Source organism: Mus pahari, chromosome 18 (genome assembly GCF_900095145.1).
Source record: "Mus pahari chromosome 18, PAHARI_EIJ_v1.1, whole genome shotgun sequence".
Lineage (NCBI taxonomy): Eukaryota > Metazoa > Chordata > Mammalia > Rodentia > Muridae > Mus > Mus pahari.
Window position 1 is genome coordinate 38,149,893 of NC_034607.1, and position 27,344 is coordinate 38,177,236.

Consider the following 27,344-nt stretch of genomic DNA (forward strand, 5'->3'; position numbering starts at 1 on the left):
CCTAGGATGGTAGGAAGTGATACATAGTTCTTAAACAACTGCGTGCTCAGACCTTGAACATGTCAGACTATAGGAGTCTGTCAGGACTTTGTGACTGCAGGCCATCATCTAAGCTGCACAGTAGTGAAGTAGAAGTGCATTCTGATTTTCACTTTCTCCATTATAGGTGGTTTTCTAGAAGATGACCATAGAGGACCTCCCGGATATTCCATTGGAAGGAAGCTCTCTGATTGGAAGATACCCATTTTTGTTCACAGGCTCCGATACATCTGTTATCTTCTCCATTTCTGCAGCACCGATGCCTTCGGACTGTGGTATGTCATGGGCTGTGGTATATCCTGGGTCTACCTGTTGTCTGTGACCAGCTCACAGACTCCTGTCTCAGGCTTTCATGCTATTTTAAAACCATGTGCTGTGATTTTTTTTTTAAAAGTAAGATTTTCGAACTTTTCCTTTTTCAAAACCACAATTGCTTATCGAAGTTTCTGCCTTTTATGCCCAATGCTTTATTTCTGCTGTCAGCATTTTTATTATGTAAAAATGTTGATTTTTAAGGACTATCATGGACTTGGAGGATTTTATTTTTAGAATGTAATGGTGCTTAAACATGTTGCATTCTGGTACTTAGGGAGGGATTGTATGGAATCTCCACAGAGGCTAGAATGAGATCACCTTCTATTGAAATTGGTTCGTTTAAGTTTCCTCTGTAAAATGGAAACTTAGACGAGGTCTACTTTTTGTCAGTTTCGATTTATTCTCTCCAAGAATATATTTTATAAGGTAGTTAGTAAATGAATGAAATAATTTAAGGTGGTAAATGGATAGAATTGTTACATTTGCAATGTAGTTAGAGTTTTCAGGTCAAATCGATCACCATTTCAGAGTGTCTTTGGAGGCAGGGATAATTCAGGTTTTGAATATTATATTAGTAGATTAAAATTACTACACTGGTAATTTGCCTTAAAAAGCCCTCATCCATTCTAACAATTCCTTATTTCCAATCTGTATTCAGATTCTGTAGGTGTTAACCCATCACCATCCAGGGCCTTGGTTCCTAGATCCTAGATTCTCTAGGGTGTTTCCCAGTGTTGACTGCAGTCACTGCAGTTCTAGCAAAATGAGTTATGTGGGAGAAACCTTGAGCAAGACGTGGGCCCTGCTTCACCTTCTTTAACTAGGCCATCAGGCCTCGGTGTGGAGTAGCAGGTATATTTTACTTGGCTTACCTAATAAAGGGCAAGGCAGTCATTTGATGCTAGTTGCTTAATGTTTGTTGAATATATCCATTGGAAGATGATAATGAGTATTGATCCCTTTGCTGAACTGAGGTAAACACGGCTTCTGTGCTTAGGATGGTAGATGCTTAGCATCTGTAGGCTTTTCCTTATAGAAATTTCATTTGTGAGACCTCTGATGTGGCCAGTCAGCCTTTTGCGGATCCTTGGGTGTATTAGCCACTTTTCTATAATCCATGACTAAGGCGCCGTATAGAAGGAAGGGTTGATTTTGGGATTATGAGTCCGAGGAATCATAGGAGATGATGAAACAAGAGCTCCTCGCTGTCCTGGTGGGGAAGCAGCTCAGCAAGCACCAGGCACGACAGCAGGGACAGCTGAGAGCTCACTTTGTGAGCCACAGACAGGAAGCAGAAAGTGCTAACTTGAGATGGTGGGAATCTTTTGAAGCCACAAAGCCCCCCTCTGCAGTGACATATTTCCCCCTAGTAAGGCCACTTCTAATCCTAAATAGTCACCAGCTGAGGAGCAGGGATCCAAATGCCTGAGACTTCTGAGTGACATCTCATCAAAAATCACCACAGTGAGGAACCCATGAAACATTCTATTTTATTGTTAAGAAGCTTCAGTTATGAAATAGTTCTTGTGGATTCAAAACTTATCTCCCTGGACTCTGGCCTGGCGATACTTATCTGATATGTGGATGCTTAATATGATAGAGCCTTCAGAGATTATGAGGTAATTTGAACATTTTTCTTAGCCTGTACTTTCTTTAACCATATGTATGCTTCTAGTCTCCTTACCCGTTTCCGGTGGTCAGGATTTCTAGGCTGTCTAATCTAGATGTTTTCTTACTAAGCTGGAAGTGTCCCCCTTAAAAAGTGGTGCACTGAAGCATTGTTACATGCTGGGCTTGGTGACAAACGCCATTAATCCCAGCACTTGGGGGGCAGAAGCAGGTGGGGTTCCAGGCCAGCATTGTGTACATGATGAGTTCCAAGACAGCCAGGGCTATAGAGACCCTATCTTTTGTTTGTTTGTTTGTTTTTTGTTTTTTGTTTTTGTTTTTGTTTTGTTTTTGTTTTTTCGAGACAGGGTTTCTCTGTGTAGCCCTAGCTGTCCTGGAACTCACTCTGTAGACCAGGCTGGCCTCGAACTCAGAAATTAGCCTGCCTCTGCCTCCCAAGTGCTGGGATCAAAGGCATGCGCCACCACTTCCGGCTTGAGACCCTATCTTAAAATAAAAACAAAACAAAACAAGAGAAGAAGAGAAGGAGGAGCCCCATCCAGAAGCTAGTCAGACACTTAATACGTACAGTCCACTGCTACTATTTAAAATGAGCTGTCTACTTTCTTGTCATTTTAAATGTTTTTTAAAAAGTAAAAAAATTATTTATTTTATACACGTACATGTTTTGTCTGCGTACTGTGTTGGTGCCCAGTGCCCTCAGAAGCCAGAAGAGGGCATTGGATCCCCTGGAATTAGAGTTACAGTTTTGAGTTGCCAGGATTGTGCTGGGAATTGAACCCAGGTCCTCTGGAAGACCAGCCATTGCTCTTTTTCAGCCCGTTTGACTGTTTTTTAATTACTGAAGTGCTGTTACAGGCTTTTCCTCCCCTCAGAGCTGATGGTCCTCATGCAAGACTTGTTGCTCATTTCTGCGACAGTTACTTTCCACACCTTTGCTACTGTCTGTCTCTGAGGCTGGTAGCATGGTATCTCGGAGCTCATTAGAAAGGTAGTCTGGGGCTCAGTGGAGAGTTACTAGGTCAGAATCTACATTGTAACAAGATCCCGAGGCACTTGTCTCCATTACTGTTAGAACAGCTCTGATACAGAAGAAGAACCTAACTGTTTCTGTCCCTCACCAGTAAATCCAAGTGAAGGTTTGATTAGAACTGAAATTACGTAAAAGCTCTGTAGAGAATTGACAGCTTTAAGTTGTTTCTTTTAAAATCCTGGAGTGTGATGTTTCTTTTCTGCTCAAGTCCCTTCACTTTTAAATTTTCTCTAAATAAGACTCATATTTATTGGCATGCCTGCTATTTTTATGGACTTCTGGTATGGGATAATTTTCTCATTATATTTCCCTTATGTAGGAATTTTTTTCCTGGAGAAAATAGCCATTTGACTATGCATTTGTATCAATACATAGCCACCATTGGTGTGGTGAATTGACATAGTTATTGTTTGATTTAGCTAAAAACAACAACAGCAACAACAAAAACTTCTAAGGGGTGCCATTCAGAAGTTCAGGGTTTTCCCGGTTAGCCTCTGCACTATTGCCCTTGTCTCTAGAGGAGTGACTGTCTTAGATTTAGTGTGAGTGATCAGACCACTAATTATAGTTTGTTATTCATGTGAAGACCTGCCAACAACAGGTAGTAACATTTCGTATATTTACAGTCTTATGTAAATGTGTGTATAATTCTGTAACTTAATTGATTCACTACTACACATTTTGAGATCTGTTCTTATTAGTATTTGACTTAGATCTTAGTGCATTTATTTAGTTTCTAATAAAAATATTTTATTGTTTCCACTAAAGAGGCATTTCATTTTATTATTCTCTCCAAGTACCATTACTGCTAGTCGAGGCATTCTGTTAAAAATATTTAAAATTAATATGTAATTATACCATTTTACCTTTACATTTCTTCCCTCTAGCCCCTCTCAGCACCACCCCTCAGATTCACAGCCTCTTCTTTAATTGTTGATGTTTTACACACACACACACACACACACACACACACACACACACACACACAAAACCTGCTGTATCTGTTTAGTGTTGTTCATATGCATATGATTTAAGGACTGATAACCAATCAGGAAGTTCATCCCTGGGGAATCGTAATTCTCCTCTCAGAAAAGAATGAACGTTCTTGTAGGGCATGCAGAAGAGGCTTTCCAGGCGTATACTCATATATTTAGAAATTTTTCCATTAGAAATGTTCAGTGCTGGGGCTGGAGAGATGGCTCAGCGGTTAAGAGCACTGACTGCTCTTCCGGAGGTCCTGAGTTCAATTCCCAGCAACCACATGGTGGCTCACAACCACCTTTAATGGGATCCCATGCCCTCTTCTGGTGTGTCTGAAGACAGCGACAGTGTACTCAGATACATAAAATAAATAAATAAATCTTAAGCAAAAGAAAAAGCAATATCTGGTGCCTTTGCAAGTGACTAGTGGATTGGGTGAGTGAATTGAACCAGAGAAATAAAATCTGTTAAGAGCTTGGTAAAAATAAAATCCATTGGTAAGAAACACACCTGAGTTTATGAATAAGAGCCAGTGCAGCCTGCTAACTCACTTGCTTCCCCAGATTCCCCTCTGTCATTTTGATGGTAGCACCTCTGAGGCGCTTTCTCAATCCTCTCTTCTCCTCCTTCCCCTTTCCCTGGGACCTGCAGATCTGTAGGATGCCCAGCCACACCTCAGCAGGTTCTTCTGATGACTCTTGTTTGTGCAGTTCTTGTTGTTTGATCCCTGTGGAGGTGTTTGCCAAGTTAGTGAAGATTTCAAAGGGTTTAAGACTCAGGAGGATGTAACTGCCCAGCGAGTTTGTGAGAGTTCCTGGGTGAGGGTGGTACACAACACCCAGGGCTCCCTTGAAGCCATGGCGTCCACTTACCCATCTCGAACCAGCTGAGAAGATCAAGTAGGCCCCAGTCAGACCCAGGCTTCACCTTCCCCGGACAGTTTGCACTTTCCGGATGTTGGGCAGTGGGATTTCAGTTTCCTGGGTGACTGAGACAGGAGCACAGCGTGATACCGGAGGGAAGATTTCCCAGTAATTCTGGTAAGTCATCCAGGGCCATGTGGTCCCTCATACAGTTCTACTGAAGAGTCTATAGGTTCTTGTAATAGGTAAGGCTCCTTCCAGTGAGACCCGAGTGCAACACTGGCTATTGTCTCATCTAGGAAACCAGGTTCTGATGCTTGAACACATTGTCTTTGGAAGCAGATCATAGGACAGTTCTGAGACCTGGTGGGAATCCACCCTCACATCTTGTATTAGTGCTTTTCACAACAGCAGCCATTACGGTCACTTAGTACACGATAAGCACCAGGATAACTCCTTTCAGGAGGCATTAAGACTCTTAGTCTCCTCTAAGCCTTCCTTTAGTACAGGAAGGCTCTGATACAATTCCTTACGTTGTGGTGACCCCCAACCATCAAGTTATACTTTCATCGCTATTTCATAATTGTAATTTTGCTTCTGTTAGGAATTTTAATGTATTTGTGTTTGCTCATGGTCATAGGTGAACCCTGTGAGAGAGTCATTCACCCCCCCCCCAAAGGCATCATGACCCACAGGTTGAGAACTGCTGCTCTACCCAGTTTATAGACAGTAGCCATCAGGTATTTAAGGGACAGTTCACAGTAAATGTTTGGCACAAATGTTATAAACAGTTGGGTTTCTGGATTCATGCTTAAATCTTTGGACAGTAAGTTGAGGACAGTGCTTGCGGTGGATGGATTGCCCTTGCTTCCAGTTTGAATGTTTGGTAATGCTGTGTATTTTGGCAAACTCTTGAGTTAACCTCCATAGCAGCAGGCATGCAGGTTATTGGTGTCTGAGCTGTAGTGGTTCTCTCTGAGGTTCACTTGTATATTTCAGCTTCAGGTTGGAGACATCAGAGGATGGGCACTGTCAGAAAATTGGAAATGCCATTCTTGACATTTGGAAATGTCAGCTGGCTAGATACTGGAGAGGAAGCTAGAGAGACACAGAATCTAAGGCTCACATATAGCTGAGGCCACAGAGACTGACATCACAGTTCTCTACAGAATCACAACCTCCTCCTCCTCCATCCACATTTCTTGCCAGGCACAATCACAGTAAAGCTAACTTGCTTGTAAAATAAATCTCATCTACTTAAACTTGGCCTGGTTATTCCCAGAAATGCATCAGAAAACCAGCTCTTGCTTATGCTCAGACAGGACCTGCCAGCCAGAGCTCTGACAGACTTGTAAATTTATTCTAGGCCGAGACATCAAGCCAAAGCCTCACACACGGTAACTTGTTAGAGAAAAACAGGTTCTCCTGAGCTCAGGGCCCTGAAAGCACCAAACCTTGTGAGTTCTGGATTCTGTCAGATGGGGATGAGTCAGAGAGAAAAGAAAACACCCCGCTTCTTTTGTTTATAAAGGCTTACGTTTCCAAACCGCTGTTAAGTTTCAGGTCTTACAAGGGAAGGGGGCACTTTAAACTTGGACAGCAGAACGTTGAAGTGGCAGGAGTATTTCTAGCAGGGTCATGAGCATAGTTACCCGGTCAGTCCATGGAGTCTTGCTCTGCTGAGCTCAGGCCCACGGCCTCATGGTCACTTAGCTTTCCAGAGGGATTTGGAGGGTCTTACCCAGCCCAGTGGTGTTTAAGTTACCAGGAGCCTATCATCTACAGGCTTTCCATACATCCTCTGCAGTTGTATAATACATGCTTATAATACATGCTTATAAAAGCTTTCAGAGAGACATTGGAGTAAAATACAAAAATCTGTAGGTGATTCAGGAGCTAAGATGTGGTTAAAGGTTCAGTGAGAGTTCAGTATAATGTAATTGATGTACAGAAGTGGTTACTGCTGTAACATTTCAGATAACTTAAATTGTAGCTGTTACATATATATATATATATATATATATAATTTTAAGTCATACCAGGTCCTACTTATCACCTGTCTGTAATACAGTAGGTGAAGTGTCACATGTCATTAAGCAGCTCTTATTTGTCAGCATTTAAGCCATTCAGTTGGACACCGCGCATCAGCCTCTGATTGGTTTTACTTTTGCTTGATAATTCCTCCCATGTAAGTGAGTCTAGTTACTTCAACATCTCTCAGCCGGGCGTGGTGCCGTCAATCACAAATTAAGAAAATGCCTTACAGGCATGCTGGTAATCCAGCTTTCATGGAAGCATTTTCTCAATTGAGTTTCCCATCTCTCAAATGACTCTAACCTGTGTTAAATTGGCCTAAAGCTAGCCAGCACTCGTTAATAAAGGAAGCTGGTGGACATTGTGCATGCCTACCAGATGTCAAAGTTTCCCACCCACACTGCTTTCTACCTATGACTTCATTCGCGTGCTCTGATAATCCTTTTAGAGATGTTATTTTGAATCCTTTAGGTTTTAGAAACTTGTCACACAAATCAAAGGCTGCATACCATGGTGTCTGATGCTTGGCAGCCTTTGTTTTCGAGAGCAGCCTTGTGGTTGGCATCTTACTTCAGTTACAGGCTTCCCAAAGTCATCACTGTAATGCCAGCGTCTACCCATTCTCTCAAAAAAGCATTGCTTCTTGATCAGTACCTGATTTTGGACCAAGTGGAACCCATCCCTGCTTTAGAGTTTTAAAAAAAAAAAAACCAAACTTTTGGATTCTTTTTTCTTTTTGAGACAGGCTGGCCTTAAACTTACTATGTTGATGATAATAACCAAGGCTGGACACAAATTTATGTTTATTTTGTAGCCAAGGCTGGTCTCAAACTTGATATATTTACTATGTAGCCAACACTAACCTCAAACTTATGGTAGCCAAAACTGCCCTTGAACTCCTGATTTCTTACCTCTACGTCCCAGAGGCTGGGGTTACAGATATGTGCCAACTACACTTGGCATCTGTAAGGGGTCTTAACTTTAAGTGAGAGGTCTCATTTTTCAGCAACTTTGCTGAAACTTAGGGAATCCCATGCTTGCTTTTTTCCCCGTTTAAATAGAACAGTATGACCCAGTAGGAAAGGGCTTGTACAGAGTCAGAAAGCTGACACTCTTCGTGGACAGCTGCCCTCAGGTCTGTGCCTCTCCTTAACATTTTGGTTTTCTCACTCCAAATATTTGAAAGCACAGAGGAGACAAACTTGAGGATGGCAGGAGTCCCAGGACTGTGTGTGCGGTCACAATCTGAACTCTTGAGTTTTTCATTAAGGCAGCATGATTGAGAACGGAAGACAGAGGGGACAGGACTGGTTCCCACCCCACACTGTCTCCTGTTACTTGTGTGACTTCGAGCCAGTGTTGTGTGTACATGACTAGACTTTTCCTTATGCAAAACTCGAATCACAATTTTGGGGGACTTATGTGGTGTTTGTTAAACTGTAGGTACTCAGCAGATGTTAGTTGGACTGTCCCCCAGTTTTGGATTTTCTGCCTTTATAGTTTCCTTTTGTATAGTTTCCTTTTGGATTAAGATGGTAGTAGCATCTGATTTTCTTCTGTTGTGTTCCTTTGCAAGCCAGCCTCTTTTGTCCTTAGATGTTCCTTGGTTTTTACCAAGTCTTACTAAAGGCATGCTGAGGAGTCCTGAGATGACTCCTTCAGGGTTTCTTACAGTTTTACTAGTTCATATTCCAAAATAATGTCATCACTTTGGGCCTGTTCCCTGAGTTGCTGGCCACTAGTTCCTCAGCTGTTGGAATGGTATCTTAGTTGGTGCTCTATTGCTGTGAAGAGACACCATGGCTACAGCAGGTCTTGCAGAAGGAAGCATTTAATTGGGACTGGCTTACCGTTCAGGGGTTTAGTCCATTATTATCATGGCGGAAACATGGCAGTGGGCAGGCAGACGTGGTGGTAGAGAAGCAGCTGAGAGTTCTGGATCCACAGGCAGCAGGCAGAGAGAGACTCTGGGGCTTGCAATGGGCTTTTTGAAATCTCAAAAGCCCACCCCTCAGTATAAGGCCACATCTAGATAATGCCACTTCCTGGTGATCAGATATTCAAATCTGTGAGCCTGAGGGGGGGGGCTGGGGGAGCATTATCATTCAAACCACCACACTTGGCATTTCACCTCATAACTTATCTGGTGGGTGACAACTGATGTGTGTTTATTAAATGTGAAGGAAATGCCAGAGGGTAAAGATAACAGACTTCCTGCTTGCCACGTTCATTTTCTCCTGTGTTATATCTGTCCATGGGAACCTACTATTTGTCATTCGTATGTTAAATGAAAAATATTGATGTCTCTGTACCTTAAATATCACACTTTCAAAATGCAGGCTTTGGACCTGGGCTCGCACATCTGGCGTTATACTCTATACACATGGTTCTTGGGAGCCTCACAGTCAGGACCCATTAAGCATGCCTCGTTCTTGATTTTGAGAGTGGCTTAATGTCATCTGGATTTTTTTCTTCTAGTCTCTAAAAATGTCTGTATTGGTTTCCTGTTTACCCTGTTACTTATCTTCAAAATGCTAGAAACCATTAATAAATTTAATTTGTGCTGTTTTGTATTCCAGAGTTTTCTTTCTTTGATCCTAATGATGCATCATGCCAGGAAATTCTCTTCGATCCCAAAACTTCAGTCTCAGAATTATTTGCTATTTTAAGACAGTGGGTTCCTCAGGTCCAGCAGAACATAGACATTATTGGAAATGAGGTGAGTGTGCCTGGCATGCTAAGCTCTGTGTTCCTGGGATTCATGATCAGAATGCTTCCTCCCCCTGAGAGGAAAGATCCCGACAGGGAGAAGCCAGTCACAGCTCTGTAATGAGTCTGCGGTTTCAGTGGCGCAGTGACACAATGTGTGTGCTGTGCTGTGCGTGTTTCCCACCAGCTCCTCCTGCGCCTGCGCTCTGTTAGTGGAGCTCTCTCTGGTGGGAGCAGAGAGCGACATTTGGCACAAGTCTTTCTTTGTACAAAGTAGTTCTGCCAACTTCCATACATTTCACGAAAGTTTTGAACACAATCACGTTCCTTCCAAACTTAGGGTTGCTTGGTAATGTCCTAGGTTTAAATGGAAATTTAAAATGTTTGTCTTTTTGAGGGTGTTTTATACACATGTTGTGTGCTGTAGGAAGAAGGCACATGCATTTTTTTTAAGTATCACTGTAACTGTTGGAATCTTTTTCTCACTTTTGAAAGAACATATTTGGAGTAACTATGCTGGCATTGTCTTTAAGAACAGCCTCCCGCCTGCAGACAGGGTCAGAGTTGATTATTGCTGAGTACAGTGTTGGGTGCAGCATGGCTGGATGGGCTGTGTTAGTCAGAAGGTGTGGATGCCTCCTGTTGTCACAGTGTGATTGTGGGCTTTTTCAGGCTACTTTAATTTCTTTTTATTTTTTTGTAACCCCTCCCATGTCCCCTATCCCCTGTTGCCTTTCAAATGCATGGCCTCACTTTCTTTGTTATTACATATTTAGTGAATATATAAATTCAACCTGCTAAGTCTGTATAATGTTGCTTGTATGTATATGACTTCACAGGGGACCACTTGGTATTGGATAACCAGTTGAGGGGCTCTTCTCTGGGGAAGACATATTTCTCCTGATCTTAGCATTTCTTAGTAGCCCATTCAGGCTGGGGTCCCCTCTTTTGTGTTAACCTGCCTATTGCTGTCGTCTTATTCAGGTCGTGTACAGGCGTCATGCTCATGAGACTTCATGGGTGTAGCTTCTTGGTGTTTCTAGGAGACACAGCTCCCAGCAAACTTCCTGTTCCTCTGGCTCTTACAGTCTCTCTATCCCCTCTTATGCTATGATCTCTCAGCGTAGGTCTGGGAGCTGAGTTGCAGATATGTCAGCTGGGGCTAGGCAATCATGCATCTTTCCCCCACGTTTTTAATCAACTTTTTTTTTTTTTTTTAAATAATGGTCTCTGTTGCAAAGAGACATTTCTTTGCTGAGGGGAGAGACCTATTTGCTTGTGGGTATACAGATAACAATCTAGAATATGGCTAAGACTTACTCTGCTTTTAGTTAAGTGGTGCTAGTAGGTTCTCCAAGATCCCTGGCTTCACTCTTCCTGGGCATCTGACTAAGTTTCCAGTACCAGGCACGGTTTTCCTCTTGTTGAACTACTGGTTACTACTAAGCTATGCTTACCACTATAGTACTCTGAGGAATCTCACATGGTTCATTTGATTCACACCATGGTGGTCACTGTAGTTCATCTGTATCATACCTGGGTAGGGCTCTTGGTTACTTCCTTCCTGTAGACGCTTAGATGGTGCCTTTTGGTTCTCTGGAAGCCAGTCCTTAGGGAGGAGGCTCTCAGGTCAGATCCAGCTCAGATCCTCTTGGTCTCATGTCTTAAGCAGATAGTGTCTTCGTCAAGGGGGACTTACCTTCCACCTCTAGGAGGCAATGGCAGCAGCAGTAGCCTATGACGTTTTGGGAGTCACTGACACCTCTGACCAAAATTCCCTCAAAGGGGAATTTCCTGACCATTGTTGGGGGTTTTGTGAGTGTATGGCTTTGGAGTAGAGGAATGTTGCCAGCCCAGATGGGAAAGTTTTATTTGAACTATAGATGTATATGTTAGGGAAGATTTACATGTTTATTTGTAAGTTTAGGGAATTAGATCATATGATTCCTATGACTCCTTCAGACATCTTTACTGTCTTTTCACCTCCTTCCCTAGATTCTTAAGAGAGGCTGCAATGTGAACGATAGAGATGGACTGACGGATATGACTCTGTTACATTACACTTGCAAGTCTGGGGCTCATGGCATCGGTGAGTACGTGGCTTTCTCCTCGCTGCGCATCTGTGCCCATTGCTGGCTAGTGGCCTGGGTGGGGTGCCCAGCTGATCATCAGCCAAGTAGGTGAGGAGTCAGTTTGGTCCACGCAAAACCTTGTTCCTTTCCTGGGGGAAGTCTTTATACTGTGATTACATCTCCATATGTTCTAACTGCCTAGCTACCCAGTAGTTGAGATGAACTGGTACCACCCAAGAGTCTTCCAGACGGCTTCCAGCAAGGCTGGGCCAAGATCAGTTTTCTAGCATAGCTCTCCTTCAAGACTAGGACATAGGCTCATCTCTGAGTTCTGTTCCTACTTATGAAACATGTCCAAAACTGCTATTTTTCTGTGGTTTATGAGAACTAACTGCCCCTCTTATTAGACTCTGCATTATGTTGTCTCTCCGTGTTTCAACAGTCTGATTTAGAACTTCTTAAACTCTTAGTGGTAAAGGGCTTTTTCTTCTTGTAATCCACAATGTGCTCATATTCCCATAAAATCAAAAAGAATTTATAGTCTAAGAATGAGATCAAGGCAAAATAGTAGCCAGGACATTTTTGTACTGGTCTGGCATTTTGCATTTAGTTCCTTCATTGAATTTCATAGTATGGAAGTCTTAGTTTATTTAAAGGATGTCTCACCATGCTCTTAGGCTGTCAGAATTATATTCAGTATCAGTAACGGTATGGTATTTTCAGAGTGTTTCTTCCTTCATACCCTTGAATGGGAATGTTTTCTTGGAATAAACTCCTGAAGGTAAGCTTTTTGACATACAAATGTAGATCCAGTGTGTTGTTTGCTTTGGCTTTTAAAGAAAACATTAGAGATGAATGTATTGGGAATTAAAGTTTGTACTGAAGAAAAATAATTTAGGGTTTTGATTTTTCTTTCAGGTGACATTGAGACAGCTGTAAAATTTGCAGCTCAGCTTATAGACCTGGGAGCAGACGCGAGTTTGCGGAGTCGCTGGACAAACATGAACGCTCTGCATTACGCTTCGTACTTTGATGTCCCAGAGCTTATCAGAGTGATTCTGAAGACATCGAAACCAAAAGGCAAGTGCTGGAGCGTCTCCACTGGCAAGGGGCATTCTGTAGCGGCGCTCAGGTCCACGCCGAGGAGGCCGTTCTTCTACTGTGCTTTGCTTTTACTTCCTACCCTGGCTGACTTCGGAAGTCGTTTAGAATTTTTTTTGTTGGAGGTTACAGTCCTTTCGCAAAAGGCTTAGTACAAAGAGCTACAAGTGAAAAAAACCGACTGTTTTCTGGGTCTTTCTGTCTCTGCAGCTTCTCTAGTGTGGTGAGGATTTTATGTGTAACCCGTGCGCTCTGCTTTTTAATTCTTTTGTCTTGCTTGGGAAGCCAGAGAGAGAAAGAGCTCAGCAGAGTGTTTTGGCTGGCATTGAAATAACGAAGGTTTTTTTTTTTTTAAGTTATCATTCATTTAAGAAAGCCTTTGATGAATTTTAGGGTCCCCTAACATCTTGATGGAAATACTCTAAGGTGGACGTTCTCTCTGGTTCTCCTCTTTTGAGAAGAATAAGAGCAAGAGCGTACTCGTTCAGCTTTGAGAGAACTCCCAGTGCCATCCCTTTTAGAAAAGAAGACACTTTAGAGATTCAAAAGATAAACCTACTAGTGTGTTAGTTTCTAACCTCTAGTTCCCACAATTATTCAAGCTCTTTAAAATTCTGCCTTTCCAACTTTTGAATGATGTTGGGAGAGAGTCTCCGTCAATGGTTCTATGTTCAGGGATGATAGAGTCTGCGTGAGCTGGTCTGTATTGTCACATGTGTGGGCATGCCAGTGTGGTCCCCTGTAGATTATTGGACACTTGCAGAGCCAGAGACTCTAAAGTAGAATTCTTCTTTCAGAGGATTTCCTGCTCAAGTACAGTGCGATGTGGTGTACTGTTTTTAACTTGTTACTGTTATTCAGAACTGCAAGGTTCTTTTTCTGGTTGTAGAGGCCAGATCTGTCTGCTGAGTAGTGTCCTGACTCGGGGTGTTTGCACGTCTGTCTCCCCGTACTTGTTACTGGTTTGAGGAGTCTTCGTTGTTCAGCTGTTTTAGCTTTTCAGACTACCTTGTGCCTGTCACAGCTGCACATTTCTGCAGCTGGGGTGTAGATGCAGGCTCAGAGAGCGTGTCTGTGAATGAGTGTGCCGGCATTCCCATGGAAGTTTGAGAATCAGTGGGTAGGGTGTCTTTGGATCAGAGGGTTCCTTTGCTGATCCTTGGCCTAAAGGTGGCTTTCTTACCTTGCTATTTCAAGGAAGTGCCTGAGGGCATTGAGCAGACCTGGGAAGCCACTTATGGCACAAGTATGAACCCACTCACTCCCTCCATGGGGGTCACCTTAGGAATTACACTGCGAGCTAGAAAACTCGTGGGGTATCTTTCCCTTAACAAGGAATTACATGAGCTAGGACAATATTCTTTTTTTTTTTTAGGCAAGTTATAATCATGGAGATTTGTCCCACTGTGAAATCCTGCACTTGGTAGGGGGCAAGTCTATAAAAAGGCAGAAATCTCCTTCCTGAAACCTCATGACTACTCTTAGAAATTGTGATAGCTGAATTTAAAATTTTAGCTAATATATATGTGATGTTTAATTGTAGATGTGGACGCCACTTGCAGCGACTTCAATTTTGGGACAGCCCTGCACATTGCAGCACATAACTTATGTGCAGGAGCCGTGAAAACCTTGCTGGAGCTGGGAGCGAACCCTGCCTTCAGGGTAAGAGACTGAGGCGGGGGGAAGGAAACCCAGGGGAGGCTTGAATTCAGAGGCTGTTACTGATAGAGCTCTTACAGGAGCAAACGCCATACGTTTTTGCTTCACGTATAAATAGTATGATGATGTCTTTTTCTTTAAATAAATTTAAGTCATTCTGGGGAGTTTCCCTCCTACTGAATTATATAAAACTCCCATTCAGAGAAAGAGAATCTTAAAGTGTCTTTCATTTAGGCTTCTGGTGTATTTGTTAAAAATGATCTGTTAACGACAAATGTCGTATGTGCTAACATTATTAAGTTCCTTCGAAAAGAATAACAGTGAGAGTAAACGCAAAGTCCAAACAAATGGTCCTTTAATAATTAAGTAACCTCTTAAACTGCCCACCATGAGTCCAGGAAGTCACCTCTGGACCTCACTTTGTTAGTTGTTATGGCAGCAGAAAATGGAGCTCCTGAGGTTTGGAAGATAATGTTGCTCTCATTTGTGTGTATATATGTGTCTGTGCCTGTGTGTGTATGTGTGTGTATATATATGTGTGTATATGTGTGTGTATATATGTGCGCATATATGTGTGTCTATGTGTGTGTGTATATATATATATGTGTGTGTGTGTGTGTGCATATGTGTGTGCGCACGTGCATACTTGTGTAAGTTTGTGCACAAAGCCCAGAGGTTGCCATCAAGTATTTTCTTCAGTCACTTTCCATTTTAATTATTTTTTGAGACAGGGTTTCTCTGTGCATTCCTGGCTATCCTGGAACATACTCATTAGCCCAGGCTGCCTCAAACTCACAGGCTGCCTCTGCCTCCCCAGTGCTGGGATTAAAGTTGTGTGCACCACCACCCGACTCCACATTAATTTTTGAGACACAGTTCTCCACTGAACCTGGATCTCATTGATGATTTGCCTAGTCTTACCTGGCCAGCAAGTGCAGGGCTCCCCTGCCTCTGCCTTCCAATACTGAGATCACAAGCACACGCCACCACAGCCAGCCTTTTATCTGGGTTCTAGGGACCAGTCAGTGTTGTTCACTTTATGAACTAAGCTATCTGTCTCTCAGGCCCAGCCTTTTTTTTTTTTTTTTTTTTTTTTTTTAAATTATATGTTTCTTCTTACACATACCCCTCACTTTCCAGACTGTGTAGACTTGAGTGCCATACGTATACTCATTGTATTTTCTATTTTTTTGAAATCTAAGATTAAATTAGTTCAGCACCATTCCAAGAATCTTACAGCATATTTTTAAAAAGTTGACTTGAATTTTAAAGCCAGAAATCCAAACCAAACCAAACCAAAAGACAATTACAAGCCGAGTATGTTCTTAACTCTCACATGGCTTATGAGGTCTTATCAGAAAAAAGTCAAAGCATGGTTTTCAGTTAACAACCCTGAACACTTTCTCACGGGGGCTAGGGTTTGGGTCGGGGAGCGTGGAAGAAAGATGATTCAGGGAGATGAATAGTGTGGGGAGATGACAGACTGCACCTGGGTGCCTCTTGGGGTGCAGGTGTCACGGCTTGCAGGGAAACCCTGCCAGAGTCACATGGGTATCTCCTGGTTAGTCATTCATCTTCCCCCCCCCCCCCCCCGTCCCATTTTCTAACTGGCCTACTGACATCTCAGCATGGTTACTGCCTCTCCTACTATAATGTGAGCTCCTCACTGTTTGGAATTACGAAACCTCTGGAGATTCTGGCTACAAGCTTTTCCTTGAAAGAACCAAGTAAGAGGCTTTGTTTTTTTAGGATGGGCTTTAAGTTATATAAACGCCACGTAAACCGAACGGGCTTCCAGCTGGCTGTTTCATCTTAGGGGAGAAACTCCTCCAGGCTGAAGTCTCCTCGCCCGTAGGGAAACCGGTGCGGCTAAGGATGTAGTAGATAGTGTAGAGACTATCAGCTCTCCTTCTGAAATCTGAGCTGTTGCTCAGGAAGGTGGCTGAGGTCACAGAGCCAGGGTGGCAATTGGTGGAGTGTAGTCACGTGGCCCTTAATGACAAGGACAGGCTTTAAGACAAACATGGTGGGGGAGACTCTTTACCTTTGTGTGACCCTCCATAAACTAAGGTGACTGTGAATATGGGATCCACGTAGGTGGCCCCTGGTTGACTACATGTCATAGCAAGTGTACATGGATGTAGCTGGGTCTCAGATTGGGCAGCCAGGCATCCTGGTACCTCACTGTGTGCTTGTGCAGCCGCCGGGTGGATCCAGTTCTCCGAGCTGGTACTCGCCCTTCTCCTGTACGGAATGACATTTTCTTACCAGATCACCTCCCCGACTTTAAAGCCCTCCATCGTAGGTAGCTGTCTAGAGCTCCGAGTGTGAAGAGCTGAAGCTTTTCTCTTGTCTCTGGCAGAACGACAAAGGGCAGATCCCTGCAGATGTTGTTCCAGACCCAGTGGACATGCCTCTGGAGATGGCCGACGCTGCAGCGATCGCTAAGGAAATCAAACAGATGCTCTTGGATGCGGTGCCTCTGTCCTGTACCAGCTCGAAGGCCATGCTTCCAAACTCTGATCACACCACCAGCAGGGCCATGCTGACATCTCTCGGCCTGAAGCTGGGGGACCGTGTGGTCATTGCAGGGCAGAAGGTACAGTAAGTTACTGCAGCGCCTGAAGTTTGGGGGAAAAGTCTCAACACATGCGAACAGAAAAATGCTCGATTAAAAAATGTGAAGTTTGGATGTACGTTTACTGGTGAACTTAATAGTGAAGGGTTCTTTATTTGCATGGGAAGCAGTGGCATAGAGAACTATTGAATGACTTCAGAGCCAGGAGCTGAGAAATGACCTTGCTCTGTCTTCTCTGAATTGTCCCTGACAGTGGCTTAGAGGGAACCCTCATTACTCTCCTGTGTAGCTTTGAAGTCTCACAAGATGCTTCAGACCTGCTAGTCAGCAGGTTGGCGAGCGCCTCTTTACATAAAAGCTTGGTAGACAGAGCTGTGGTTTCAGTGTGACCGCCACGGTGGCAACTGCTCTCTTTTCTTTGGATACCTCTTTTGGGAGCTTTTTTACCCCCTTCAGTGATGGGACTTGGGCACAGCCCTGTGAAACGTGGGAAGTGCTGCACTACTGAGCCACACTCGATTATAGGCTTTTCTTCTTAGTTTTGAGTGTGGAGCGGAATGGGGAACTTGTGCCTAGACATTAGCCTTTCCAGCTGCTAACATCTTGGTATTGGGCTGGGTGATGAAGGCTTCTCAGAGAACCATGGATTTGAAAGCTTGATCTTCCCCGGTAGGGGGAAACTGCTTCACAAAGGAAACAACTATAGATGTGTTCTAAGGGAGGGATGAGTTACATTCACCAGTTTACAAAGTAGTTGGACATTAGTCACTTGGTTACTGGTTGGAATGAAAATGCCAAGAATTTACTAATATGTGGCTTTTAAAAATTATGGGTGAACAGCAAGTCTTCTTCATAGAATTCTTGTAACTATGTCTCAAGGGGTTTAAAGGGTTGCTGGCTGTTTTGAAGTGAAGTTTTCTTGACAAGAGGCGAGGACTATAATTACCTGTGGATATAAGGACAAATGTTTAGATTGTTATTAGGGATTAATGGTGATTTACATACAAGTAACAGTACAGACAGGGCAGGCTAGATTTAGGATGTATAATTTTTTTCACAACAATTAATGAAAGAAGAGGCAATGAATTTGAAAGAGAGCCAGGAAGAGTGTATGGGAGGGTATGGAGGGAGGAAAGGGAACGGAAAATGATATAATTGTATTATAATCTCAAAAATGCAAGAAAAAAGTTATGTTATTTACTTTCTGTGTTGGATAATTTTATACTCAAACAGAAGCATCTCTTACGTAGCCGAGAGTGACTTCAAATTTCAGATCTTTCCTCTTCCCAAAAGCCAAGATTCTAGTGAACACTACAGCCAGCTAATTTATAGTTACTTTGTATGTGTGTGTGCACGTGTGTGTGTGTGTGTGTGTGTGTGTGTGCGCATGAGAGAGAGAGAGAGAGAGAGAGAGAGAGAGAGAGAGAGAGAGAGAGAGAAGAAAGAGAGAATGTATGTATGTATGTGTATGTGTGCATTGTGCACATACGTGGGAGCCAGGGGGTGACTCAGGTTCCTTCCTCAGTTCATCACTACTTAACTTCTTGACACCCAGTCTCTGACCGAAAGCCAGCAAACCCCAGGGGTCCTTCGCAGACCTGAGGTTATAGGTGTGTACCAGAGTGCCTGACCTTTTTAATGTAGGTGGTGGGGTTTGAACTCTAGTCCTTATGATTCTGATCACCCCAACCCCCTAGCGTTAGGTTTTGAGAGTACCAACTGTATCTTGAGTTTCCTTTTTAAAAACTTATCTTTTACATTGCCATGCCCAGAAAGGACTCCTTTCTGTTGGAGAGGCTCATGGGCCCCTTCAGGCACCCCTTGGGCACATCTGTTGGGGTTACTTCTGGGCTAGTTGTGCCCTATTCTAAAAACTCTCCTTTCTTCAATGCCATCTTTTTCTCTTCCATTTATGACCAGTGAGCAGGTTTCAGGACTACAATTTCACTGCCAAACTGTTTTGATAATTTTAATCCTTTACCTTTTCTATGTATATTTTAGAGATTTTTTTTTGTTGTTCTATAAAAAATTCTGCTGGGATTTTGAATTGAGCACCATTGAGTCTAGATCAGGCTGAGTAGATTTTACATCTTATGCACAGTATGCTTCTGTATTCATATGGGTCTTTGGATTATTTAATCAACATCTGTGGTTTTAACCATTTAGGTATTGCATACGATTTGCTACGTTTAGACTTAATATGTTTTTGAGGTTTGTGTGTTTGTGTGCTATTGTTGAAATTTTATTTTCTCGTTAGTTTCTAAGATATGGAAATAGTTGGTCTTTGAAAACTGACCACATGTTCTTAGCTTTTTTACTTTGTAGATTCTTTGTAAACAAGCATCTTGTCTCCTCTCCCTCCTCATCCTCTTTCCCCTCCTTTACCATGTCTTTCTCCAAATGAGGTCTCACTATATTGTTACCTGAGGATTTAGTGTAGAATCATTATTTGTCAAGCTGAAGAGGTCCTCAACTGCCAAATCATGGCTTTTCTTAAAGCTGTCACCATGAAAGGCTGTGGCAGCTGGTTGTAGGCTTCTGTGTCTTTTTTTCCATCAGTCTGTAGGTTATGCCAGGTAATTCCCTCACTAATGAGCCTTGTATCTCAGTCCCCTTATTACTGGGTTTGGTTGACCCTACACGTGCTGAAGAAGCTTGTGTTTGCGATTAAGTGGGATATTATTGGTCTGTAGTTGCTGTGTCTTGACCAGTTTAATGCCAAGGTAATGTTGACATTAATGCCTTGGGAACCCTGTCTCTTCACTCTTATTTTAGGAGAGCTTGTATAGAGTTTGTATTTTGCCTATAAATTTTTGGTAGAATTTACCACTGAGGCCATCTGCCTCTGGGAACTTTTTTCTTCTTTCAGTTTTAAATTACAAAATCAAGCTTTAGCTTTTTTTTTTTTTTTTTAAGTTCGTTTCTTTCAAGCAGTTGCAATGATTTAGTTCGACAAGCTGTTTGCAACATTGTTTCTCATCTTCTAAGGTGGTTGACAATGCTCTTCTTGTTGCTTGATGTTGCCAGTTTGTGTCTTATCTCTCCTTTAAAAAATTGTTTTCTAGTTAGAGGTTTGATACTTTTTATTCTTCAAAGAATGTGTTACTGGTTTCATTTTGTTGTTGTTGTTGTAGTTCTTAGCTTAATATTCAGCATTGACCAGGTTTCTCTGGCTTTGGGTCTTCATGCTAGTTTGCTGAGGTGGGAATTCTGGTCCTCGATTTTAGGCAGTTTCTGAGGCTCACATTCTTGTCTAAGCACTGCTTTTATTGTTTCCAGGACATTCTGACATTCATTTTCATTCAGACTATTTATTAATTTTCCTTATTTTTTATTAGAAAAACGTTCTAAGTTTTTACTCTTTTACTATGGGCTATTTATACTTACTTGGTGCAAGTGCATGTTTTGGAGATTACCATGTATCTCCCTACTAATGGTTGGTAGTTTAACACCGTTCTGGTTCAAGAACGTATTTTATGTGGTTTCTGTTCTTTTCTTTCTTTTTTTAAATTGATTTAGAATTTGTGTTTGTTTTTTATTGTATGTGTGTGGGTGTTGTGCTTGCATGGATGTATGTGTGTTATTTGTGTGATCTACTCTTCTGGCTCAGCGGAGTACCTCAGATTTCATGGAACTGAAGCTCCAGATTGCAGCGCTGCCGTGGTGGACGCCGGGAACTGAGCCTGGCTCCTGTGGAGGAGTAGTCAGTGCCGTTAACTGCTGAGCCACCTCTCAGCCATTCTCCCAGTCAGTTCCTCAGCATTTGTATGCTCTGTTTCGGGTGGAGTGCTCTGTCGAGATCAGTTTAGTTGCCTTGATTTGTAGCTGGCTTCCCTTTTCCGTATCCTCGATGATTTCTGCTCTGCTCAATCGGCTGGCAACTAAGAGAGGCGAGCTGTGTCCCACCACAATGTATACTTTCCTTTTCAGTTCTGTTGGGAAACAACTTTACCTGGGAAGGATTCCATGTCTTCCTGACAAACCCTTTTTCCACTTAAAAAAGTTTAACAAAGCCTTTGGCTTACTCTAAAGTCTACTTTGAAAGACGTAAAAAGCAATATTATTAAGAACATAGTATTTAGAATTACTAATAAGACTGAAAACCTGGTTTGACTTATATTTTCTCTAGGTTGGAACATTAAGATTTTGTGGAACAACAGAGTTTGCAAGCGGGCAGTGGGCTGGCATTGAACTGGATGAGCCAGAAGGGAAGAACAATGGCAGTGTTGGGAGAGTCCAGTACTTCAAGTGTGCCCCCAAATACGGTAAGACTGAACCCAGGCCTCGCCCTTCCTTGCAGTTTTAAACTAAGCCTTTTCCTGGCTCCTCATGTAACATATAAGAGGATGTGGGCTGTGGATATTCAATTGCAGGAGCTGGGGTACCTTGTTTACACTGATGAGAATGATAGAGAGCGCTGCTGCTAGAGACAGGGTGGTTGGAAGGGCCCTGAGCTGTGGAAAGCGTTGTGCCAGGGTCAGCCTGGCGTTGGGCCAGGCATGGCTCACCCTCCCCGAGGAGATAAATGCTGGGAAGATGTTTGTTTTCTCAGAAAGGAGAAGTGAGGTCATTTGCTGATGTAAGGAGAGAGGAGTGGGGATGTGTGGAGGGGAAGAGAGAGAGGGCCCTCGAGCAGGTCAGTTGAGTGCAGCAGACTAGACAGGTACGAGATACCAAAGGCCGACTATAGTCATGTGCACATGAGTAAGTAGGCTGCAAGGCTAAGTTCTCTTCTCGTCAAGGCTTGTCAAACTATTTGGGAATAAGTACCAATTAAGCACAGAGTCTGGTTTACCAGGGTTGTTTCTTCTGAAATGTTCCACCAAAAGAAGTCTGCACCAGAGCTGAGGCCAGATAAAGCAGAGAGACTAGAATGACGGATGGTAGAGTCTGAGGTGGCCAGGGAGAGAAATGAGGTGACTGGGAAGAGAGCCCAGGAGAACCTTAGGATCTGTGGTTCCCAATCCTAGGACGAAGGGTTGAGCAAGGCTGTGGGGATTTAGAGAAGCAGTTAACCGGTCTTGGGCACCTGGTTGTGACTGGTCCATAGGGGATGTGATGGAATCAGCTTGTTCTTTAGGGGAGGAAATCTGCCTGTCTGTCTTGGTATTCACCAGGATTCAGTTCACTTGGATGTGGAGACAGCACCCTGGTGAGACTGTCTGGCTTGGGGTCTGACTGCATCTCCTCAGGGCTGGGGCGGGGCCATCCTCTCTGCTCTGTTCCTCCTTTGCCTCTATGAAATGGATACAGAATCCCAGGGGTTTGTGTAAGGATGGGGCATTGATAGATAGATATACTACCTGGGCGGGGATTGATCCCCCGTCAGCACAGAACACATCCTCAGTCAGCCAGCTCTTATCAAACTGCCAGGATTCCTGTTTCTTTCTGTCACACTCTTGTCTTTGTTTTATATATATATATATATATATATATATATATATATATATATATATATAAAACATACAGGCTCAGTGTGTCAGATTTGAAAATCATAAAATAGGAGAAAGAAGAAAATAAAATCACTCAAATATTTTTGATGTTACTTTTTAAGTAATTTTTCTTTGACAGTTGTATGTATGTATGTATGTATGTATTTTTTTTGTTTTTTTGAGGCAGGGTTTCTCTGTATAGCCCTGGCTGTCCTGGAACTCACTTTGTAGACCAGGCTGGCCTCGAACTCAGAAATCTGCCTGCCTCTGCCTCCCGAGTGCTGGGATTAAAGGCGTGTGCCACCACGCCCGGCAGTTTTATGTATTTAAATAATATATTTTGACCATATCCATCCACCATTCCTTTCTCTGGCTTTTCATAGTGTCTAGTTTATGTATTTGTTCTGTTTAATGACTGGATATCCTATTATAATTTGTTCAAGTCTTTGAATGTTGTATGAAAATGTGATTTTAAAAAAAAAATATTTTAGCCATTGCCCCTCCCTTCTGGTCCCCCTCCCACAGTTCCTCCTCCCACTCCTCCTTCCCCTTGCCTCTAAGAGGGTGCACCCCTCCCACCAGGCTTCTCCCTTCCTTGGGGCCTTAAGTCTCTCTAGGATTAGGTACACCTTCTCCCCTCTGCCATATATGTGCGCGGGGGGGGGGGGGCTCGGGCCAGTCTGTGTATGTACCTGGTTGGTGGCTCAGTCTCTTGGAGTTCCAGGTTGGTTGAGACTGCTGGTCTTCCGATGGAACTGCCCTCCCCTTCAGCTTCTTCAATCCTTCCCCTAATTCAACCATTGGGGTCCCTGACCTCAGTCCAATGGTTGGCTGTAAGTATCTGTATCTGCCTCAGTCAGCTGCTGGTAGGGCCTCTCAGAGTTCAGCCATGCCAGGCTCCTGTCTTCAGTCTCTTTTCTATTTTTGTCCCTGTAGTTCTTTTAGACAGGAACAATTCTGGGTCAGAAATTTTGACTGTGGGTTGGTAACTCTGTCCTTCCACTTGAGGCCTTGTCTGTCTACTTGAGGTGGACAGACACTATTTTGAGTTCCCTCTCCTAGTAGTTGGGCATTTTGACTAAGGTCACCCCCATTGAGTCCTGAGAGTCTCTCACCTCCTGTGTCTTTAGTACTAGAAAATACCAGAGGGTTTCCCCTCACCCCCCCCCCCCAGCTCTGTATTTCCATTCATTCTCCTGCCCCTACTGGGCTTCTCTCCTGCCCCACTCCCATATCCAATCCTATCCCCCTCCTTTCCCTTCCCTCTCCCCTCTCTCACCCAGATCCCTCCCTCCCTCTGATTCCTGTGATTATTTTCTTCCTCCTTCTAAGTGGGGTTGAAGCATCCTTTCTTGGGCCTTTCTGCTTGCTAGACTTCTTATAGTCTGTGGGTTGTATCCTAGGTGTTTTGTACTTTTTGACTAATATCCACTTATCAGTGAGTATATACCATGTGTATTCTTTTGTGACTGGGTTACCTCATTCAGGATAATATTCTCTAGTTCCATCCATTTGCCTGCAAAATTTATGATGTCCTTGTCTTTAATAGATGAATAATATTCCATTGTGTAAATGAATCACATTTTCTGTATCCATTCATCAGTTGAGAGGCATCTGGGTTGTTTCCAGCTTTTGGCTATTACAAATAAGGCTGCAATGAGCATAGTGGAGCATGTGTCCTTGTGGTATGGTGGGGCATCCCTTGGGTATATGGCCAAGAGTGTTATAGCTGGGTCTTCATGTATAACTATTTCCAAATTTCTGAGGAACTGCCAGATTGATATCCAGAGTAACCACTTTGCAATCCTACCAGCAATGGAGGAGTGTTCCTCTTTCTCCACATCCTTGCCAGAATGTGCTGTAACTTGAGTTTTTGATCTTAGCCATTCTGATTCGTGTAAGGTGGAATCTCAGGGTCATTTTGATTTGCATTTCCCTGATGACTAAGGACTTTGAACATTTCTTTAAGTGTTTCTTGGTCATTTGAGATTCTTCTGTTGTTGAATTCTCTGTTTAGCTCTGTACCCCACTTTTAAATTGGGTTATTTGATTTTTTAGAAGTTAACTTCTTGAGTTCTTCATATATTTTGGATATGAGCCCTCTATCAGAGGGCTATATATGTAGGGTTATTGTTTCTCAATGTGTGGGTTGCTGATTTGTCCTATTGATGATGTCCTTTGCCTTATAGAAACTTTTCAGTTTCAAGAGGTCCTATTGATCAATTGTTGATCTTAGAGCCTGAGCCATTGGTGTTCTGTTCAGGAAATTACCCTCTATGCCCATGAGTTCAAGGCTCTTTTCCACTTTTTCTTCTCAGATTCAGTGTATATCTAGTTTTATATTGAGATCCTTAATCCACTTAGACTTGAGCTTTGTGCAAGGTGATAAATAGGAATCTATTTTCATTCTTCTACATATAGCCAGTTAGACCAGCGCCATTTATTGAAGATGCTTTCTTTTTTCCCACTGTATATTTTTAGCTTCTTTGTCAAAGTTCAAGTGTCCATAGGTGTGTAGGTTTATTTCTGGGTCTTCGATTCTATTATATTGATTGACCTGTCTGTCTCTGTACCAGTACCATGCAGTTTTTTATCACTCTTGCTTTGTAGTACAGGTTGAGGTCAGGGATGGTGATTTCCCCGGAAGATCTTCTGTGGTTGAGAGTTGTTTTGGCTATCCTGGGTTCTTTGTCTTTCTGAATGAAGTTGAGGATTGCGCTTCCACGCACAGGGCAGGTGTCAGCCAGCTGATGTTAAGAAGTGAGATTGTCAGCAGAGTCTCACGGATTCACCGACTGTCATGGTTCCCAGGAGAGACAAGTGTCATAAAACAGAGTGGAGGGGATGGGGGGAGCTGCCCCTGGGCCCTCTGAGTACTTGGAGGCAGGTTGGGATGTCCGGGTCATGTGTTGGTTGTCTAAAACATAAGGTTGCCCTTCTTGCTGAGTAATCTTGGTGTACTGAGTTAGGGCATTGCTTATGTGCCTGTGGTAGAGGGCAGGGGAGTTGGAGATCCCCTGACAGATCAGAAGACATCCAATTAGTTTCTTCTCAGGTGGTTCTCTCTTCTCTCATCTCCACTTGTCTTAAGCTTCTGTTCTGCACCTTGAGAGTGTGTAAGCATGGTGGTTCACCTCAGGGTCACCTCAGGGTCACCTCAGGATCACCTCAGGGTCACCTCAGGATCACTTTGGTTACTTAGCTTTGGCAATACTGCTCTTTAAATTGTAGCCGTTTAATAATTGAGTTAATAGTTGTGACCACTGTTATTTCTATGCTTTCCGATAGTTACAAAAGTAAATACATGTGTCCTGCTTGACAGATTGAAGGCTTATTCAAAGGCAAGCCTCCGTGCCTCTCCTGACATTTCCCGGGTTCTTTGGAGGCCTGAACCTTTTTAGAAGTCCCCGAGCCTCGTCTCCTGATATTAGTGTTCATGTTTGAAAATAATCTATATATCATTCTTGACTTTTCCAGTTTTAGACACCTATTGACTTTGTCCTGTGAAGGGAAGTATTTGGTGGTCTTGCTTTGCCGTCGGTTTCTTTCTTGGTGGCTAGTGTTTGAGAAGTGTTCAGAGAGGACTCCTGGGAGGGGAGTAAAATGAGCCCCCACATCTGACCATATGACTCTTTCTACCACACTTCACATGGAGTTTGGGATATGGACTGAGAGACTGTAGCTCCTGTCCCCTTAGTATTTTGAAGGCTGTGTTATCTAATGTAGAACTTGCCTAACTTTTACTGTAAAAGCCAGAGAGTGACTCCTTTTGTGTGCCTCATGGTCTCTGATGTGACTGCCCAGCGCCATTGTTATAGTGACTGAGCAGTCACAGACAAGTACACAGATGGACACAGCTCTGTGCCAGGGCAGCCACAGAGCCCGGTGGTGGCCAGGTGCATCTCCTTGTAGTTTGTCAGCTGCTTGCTTGAGCTTCTCAGACTGCTGCTTAGGAGTTTCACGGTCTGTCTTCTTCCCCCCTCTCAGAAGCTTCCATTTTTCTCCTTTAATAAATTTCTCTTAGAATTTATACCATTTTTATTCATTGCTGACGTTTTAATGGGATTAAGCAAATTAAACGAGCCACATTTATCTGAGAACTTATTGCTTTTCTTTTAAAAGAGAATAACTGTGTGTGCTTCTTTTTAGTCAACCTCACAGTTGTGAGTCAGCCTCTAGGGAGAGCCAGTGGGGTGGGTGACTGCTCACTGTGTTTGCTGTGGACTCTGTATCTAGCCCTAGCTTACATATCCTCATGGATTACGTAAATGTGATTAATAATAATAATAATAATAATAATAATAAATGAAGACAAACAAAATCCATGCAAATGAGGAATTGTGTGTAATATAATTCTTTTAAGCCATCAGAATAAAATATTTGATTATCCTTTGAAACAAAGGATATTTCTCTATGGAGAATTTCAGAGATTATGAAAGAAAACCACATTTCCCCTCAAATTAAGAAGAGAAGGAGCTGGAGAGATGGCTCAGCAGTTAAGAGCACTGACTGCTCTTCCAGAGGTCCTGAGTTCAAGTCCCAGCAACTACATGGTGGCTCACAGCCATCTGTAATGGGATCTGATGCCCTCTTCTGGTGTGTCTGAAGACAGCTACTGTGTACTCAGAAATAAAAATAAATAAATCTTTGAAGAAAATAAGAAGAGAAGGAAGTCGGTGGTGCTCTACACCTTTACTCTCCTCAGTCACAGGCAGGCAGAGCTCTGTGAGTTCAAGGCCATCCTGGCCTACAGAGCAAGTTCTAGAACAGCTGGGGCTACACAGTAAAACCCTGTCTCAAAAATCCAAAACAAACAGAAAGAAAGAAAGAAGAAAGAAAGAGGAGAGAAGAGAGGGAGGGAGAAAGAGAGAAAGAAAGAAAGGGAAGGAAGGAAGGAAG

At 43.0% G+C, this 27,344-nt stretch overlaps 1 protein-coding gene across 2 annotated transcripts in view; it reads left to right on the plus strand.

Moving 5' to 3' along the window:
• The window catches only part of Clip4 (CAP-Gly domain containing linker protein family member 4), an 81,605-nt gene that overhangs the window by 22,152 nt on the left and 32,109 nt on the right, over positions 1-27,344 (plus strand). For both annotated transcript variants that reach the window (XM_021217769.2, XM_029531389.1), the window contains exons 2-8: positions 167-314; positions 9,474-9,613; positions 11,599-11,692; positions 12,594-12,755; positions 14,320-14,438; positions 16,798-17,034; positions 21,143-21,278. In XM_021217769.2, coding sequence (XP_021073428.2) covers positions 182-314; positions 9,474-9,613; positions 11,599-11,692; positions 12,594-12,755; positions 14,320-14,438; positions 16,798-17,034; positions 21,143-21,278 — 1,021 coding nt within the window. In that variant the 5' untranslated portion in view covers positions 167-181. The remainder of the gene's footprint in view (positions 1-166; positions 315-9,473; positions 9,614-11,598; positions 11,693-12,593; positions 12,756-14,319; positions 14,439-16,797; positions 17,035-21,142; positions 21,279-27,344) is intronic.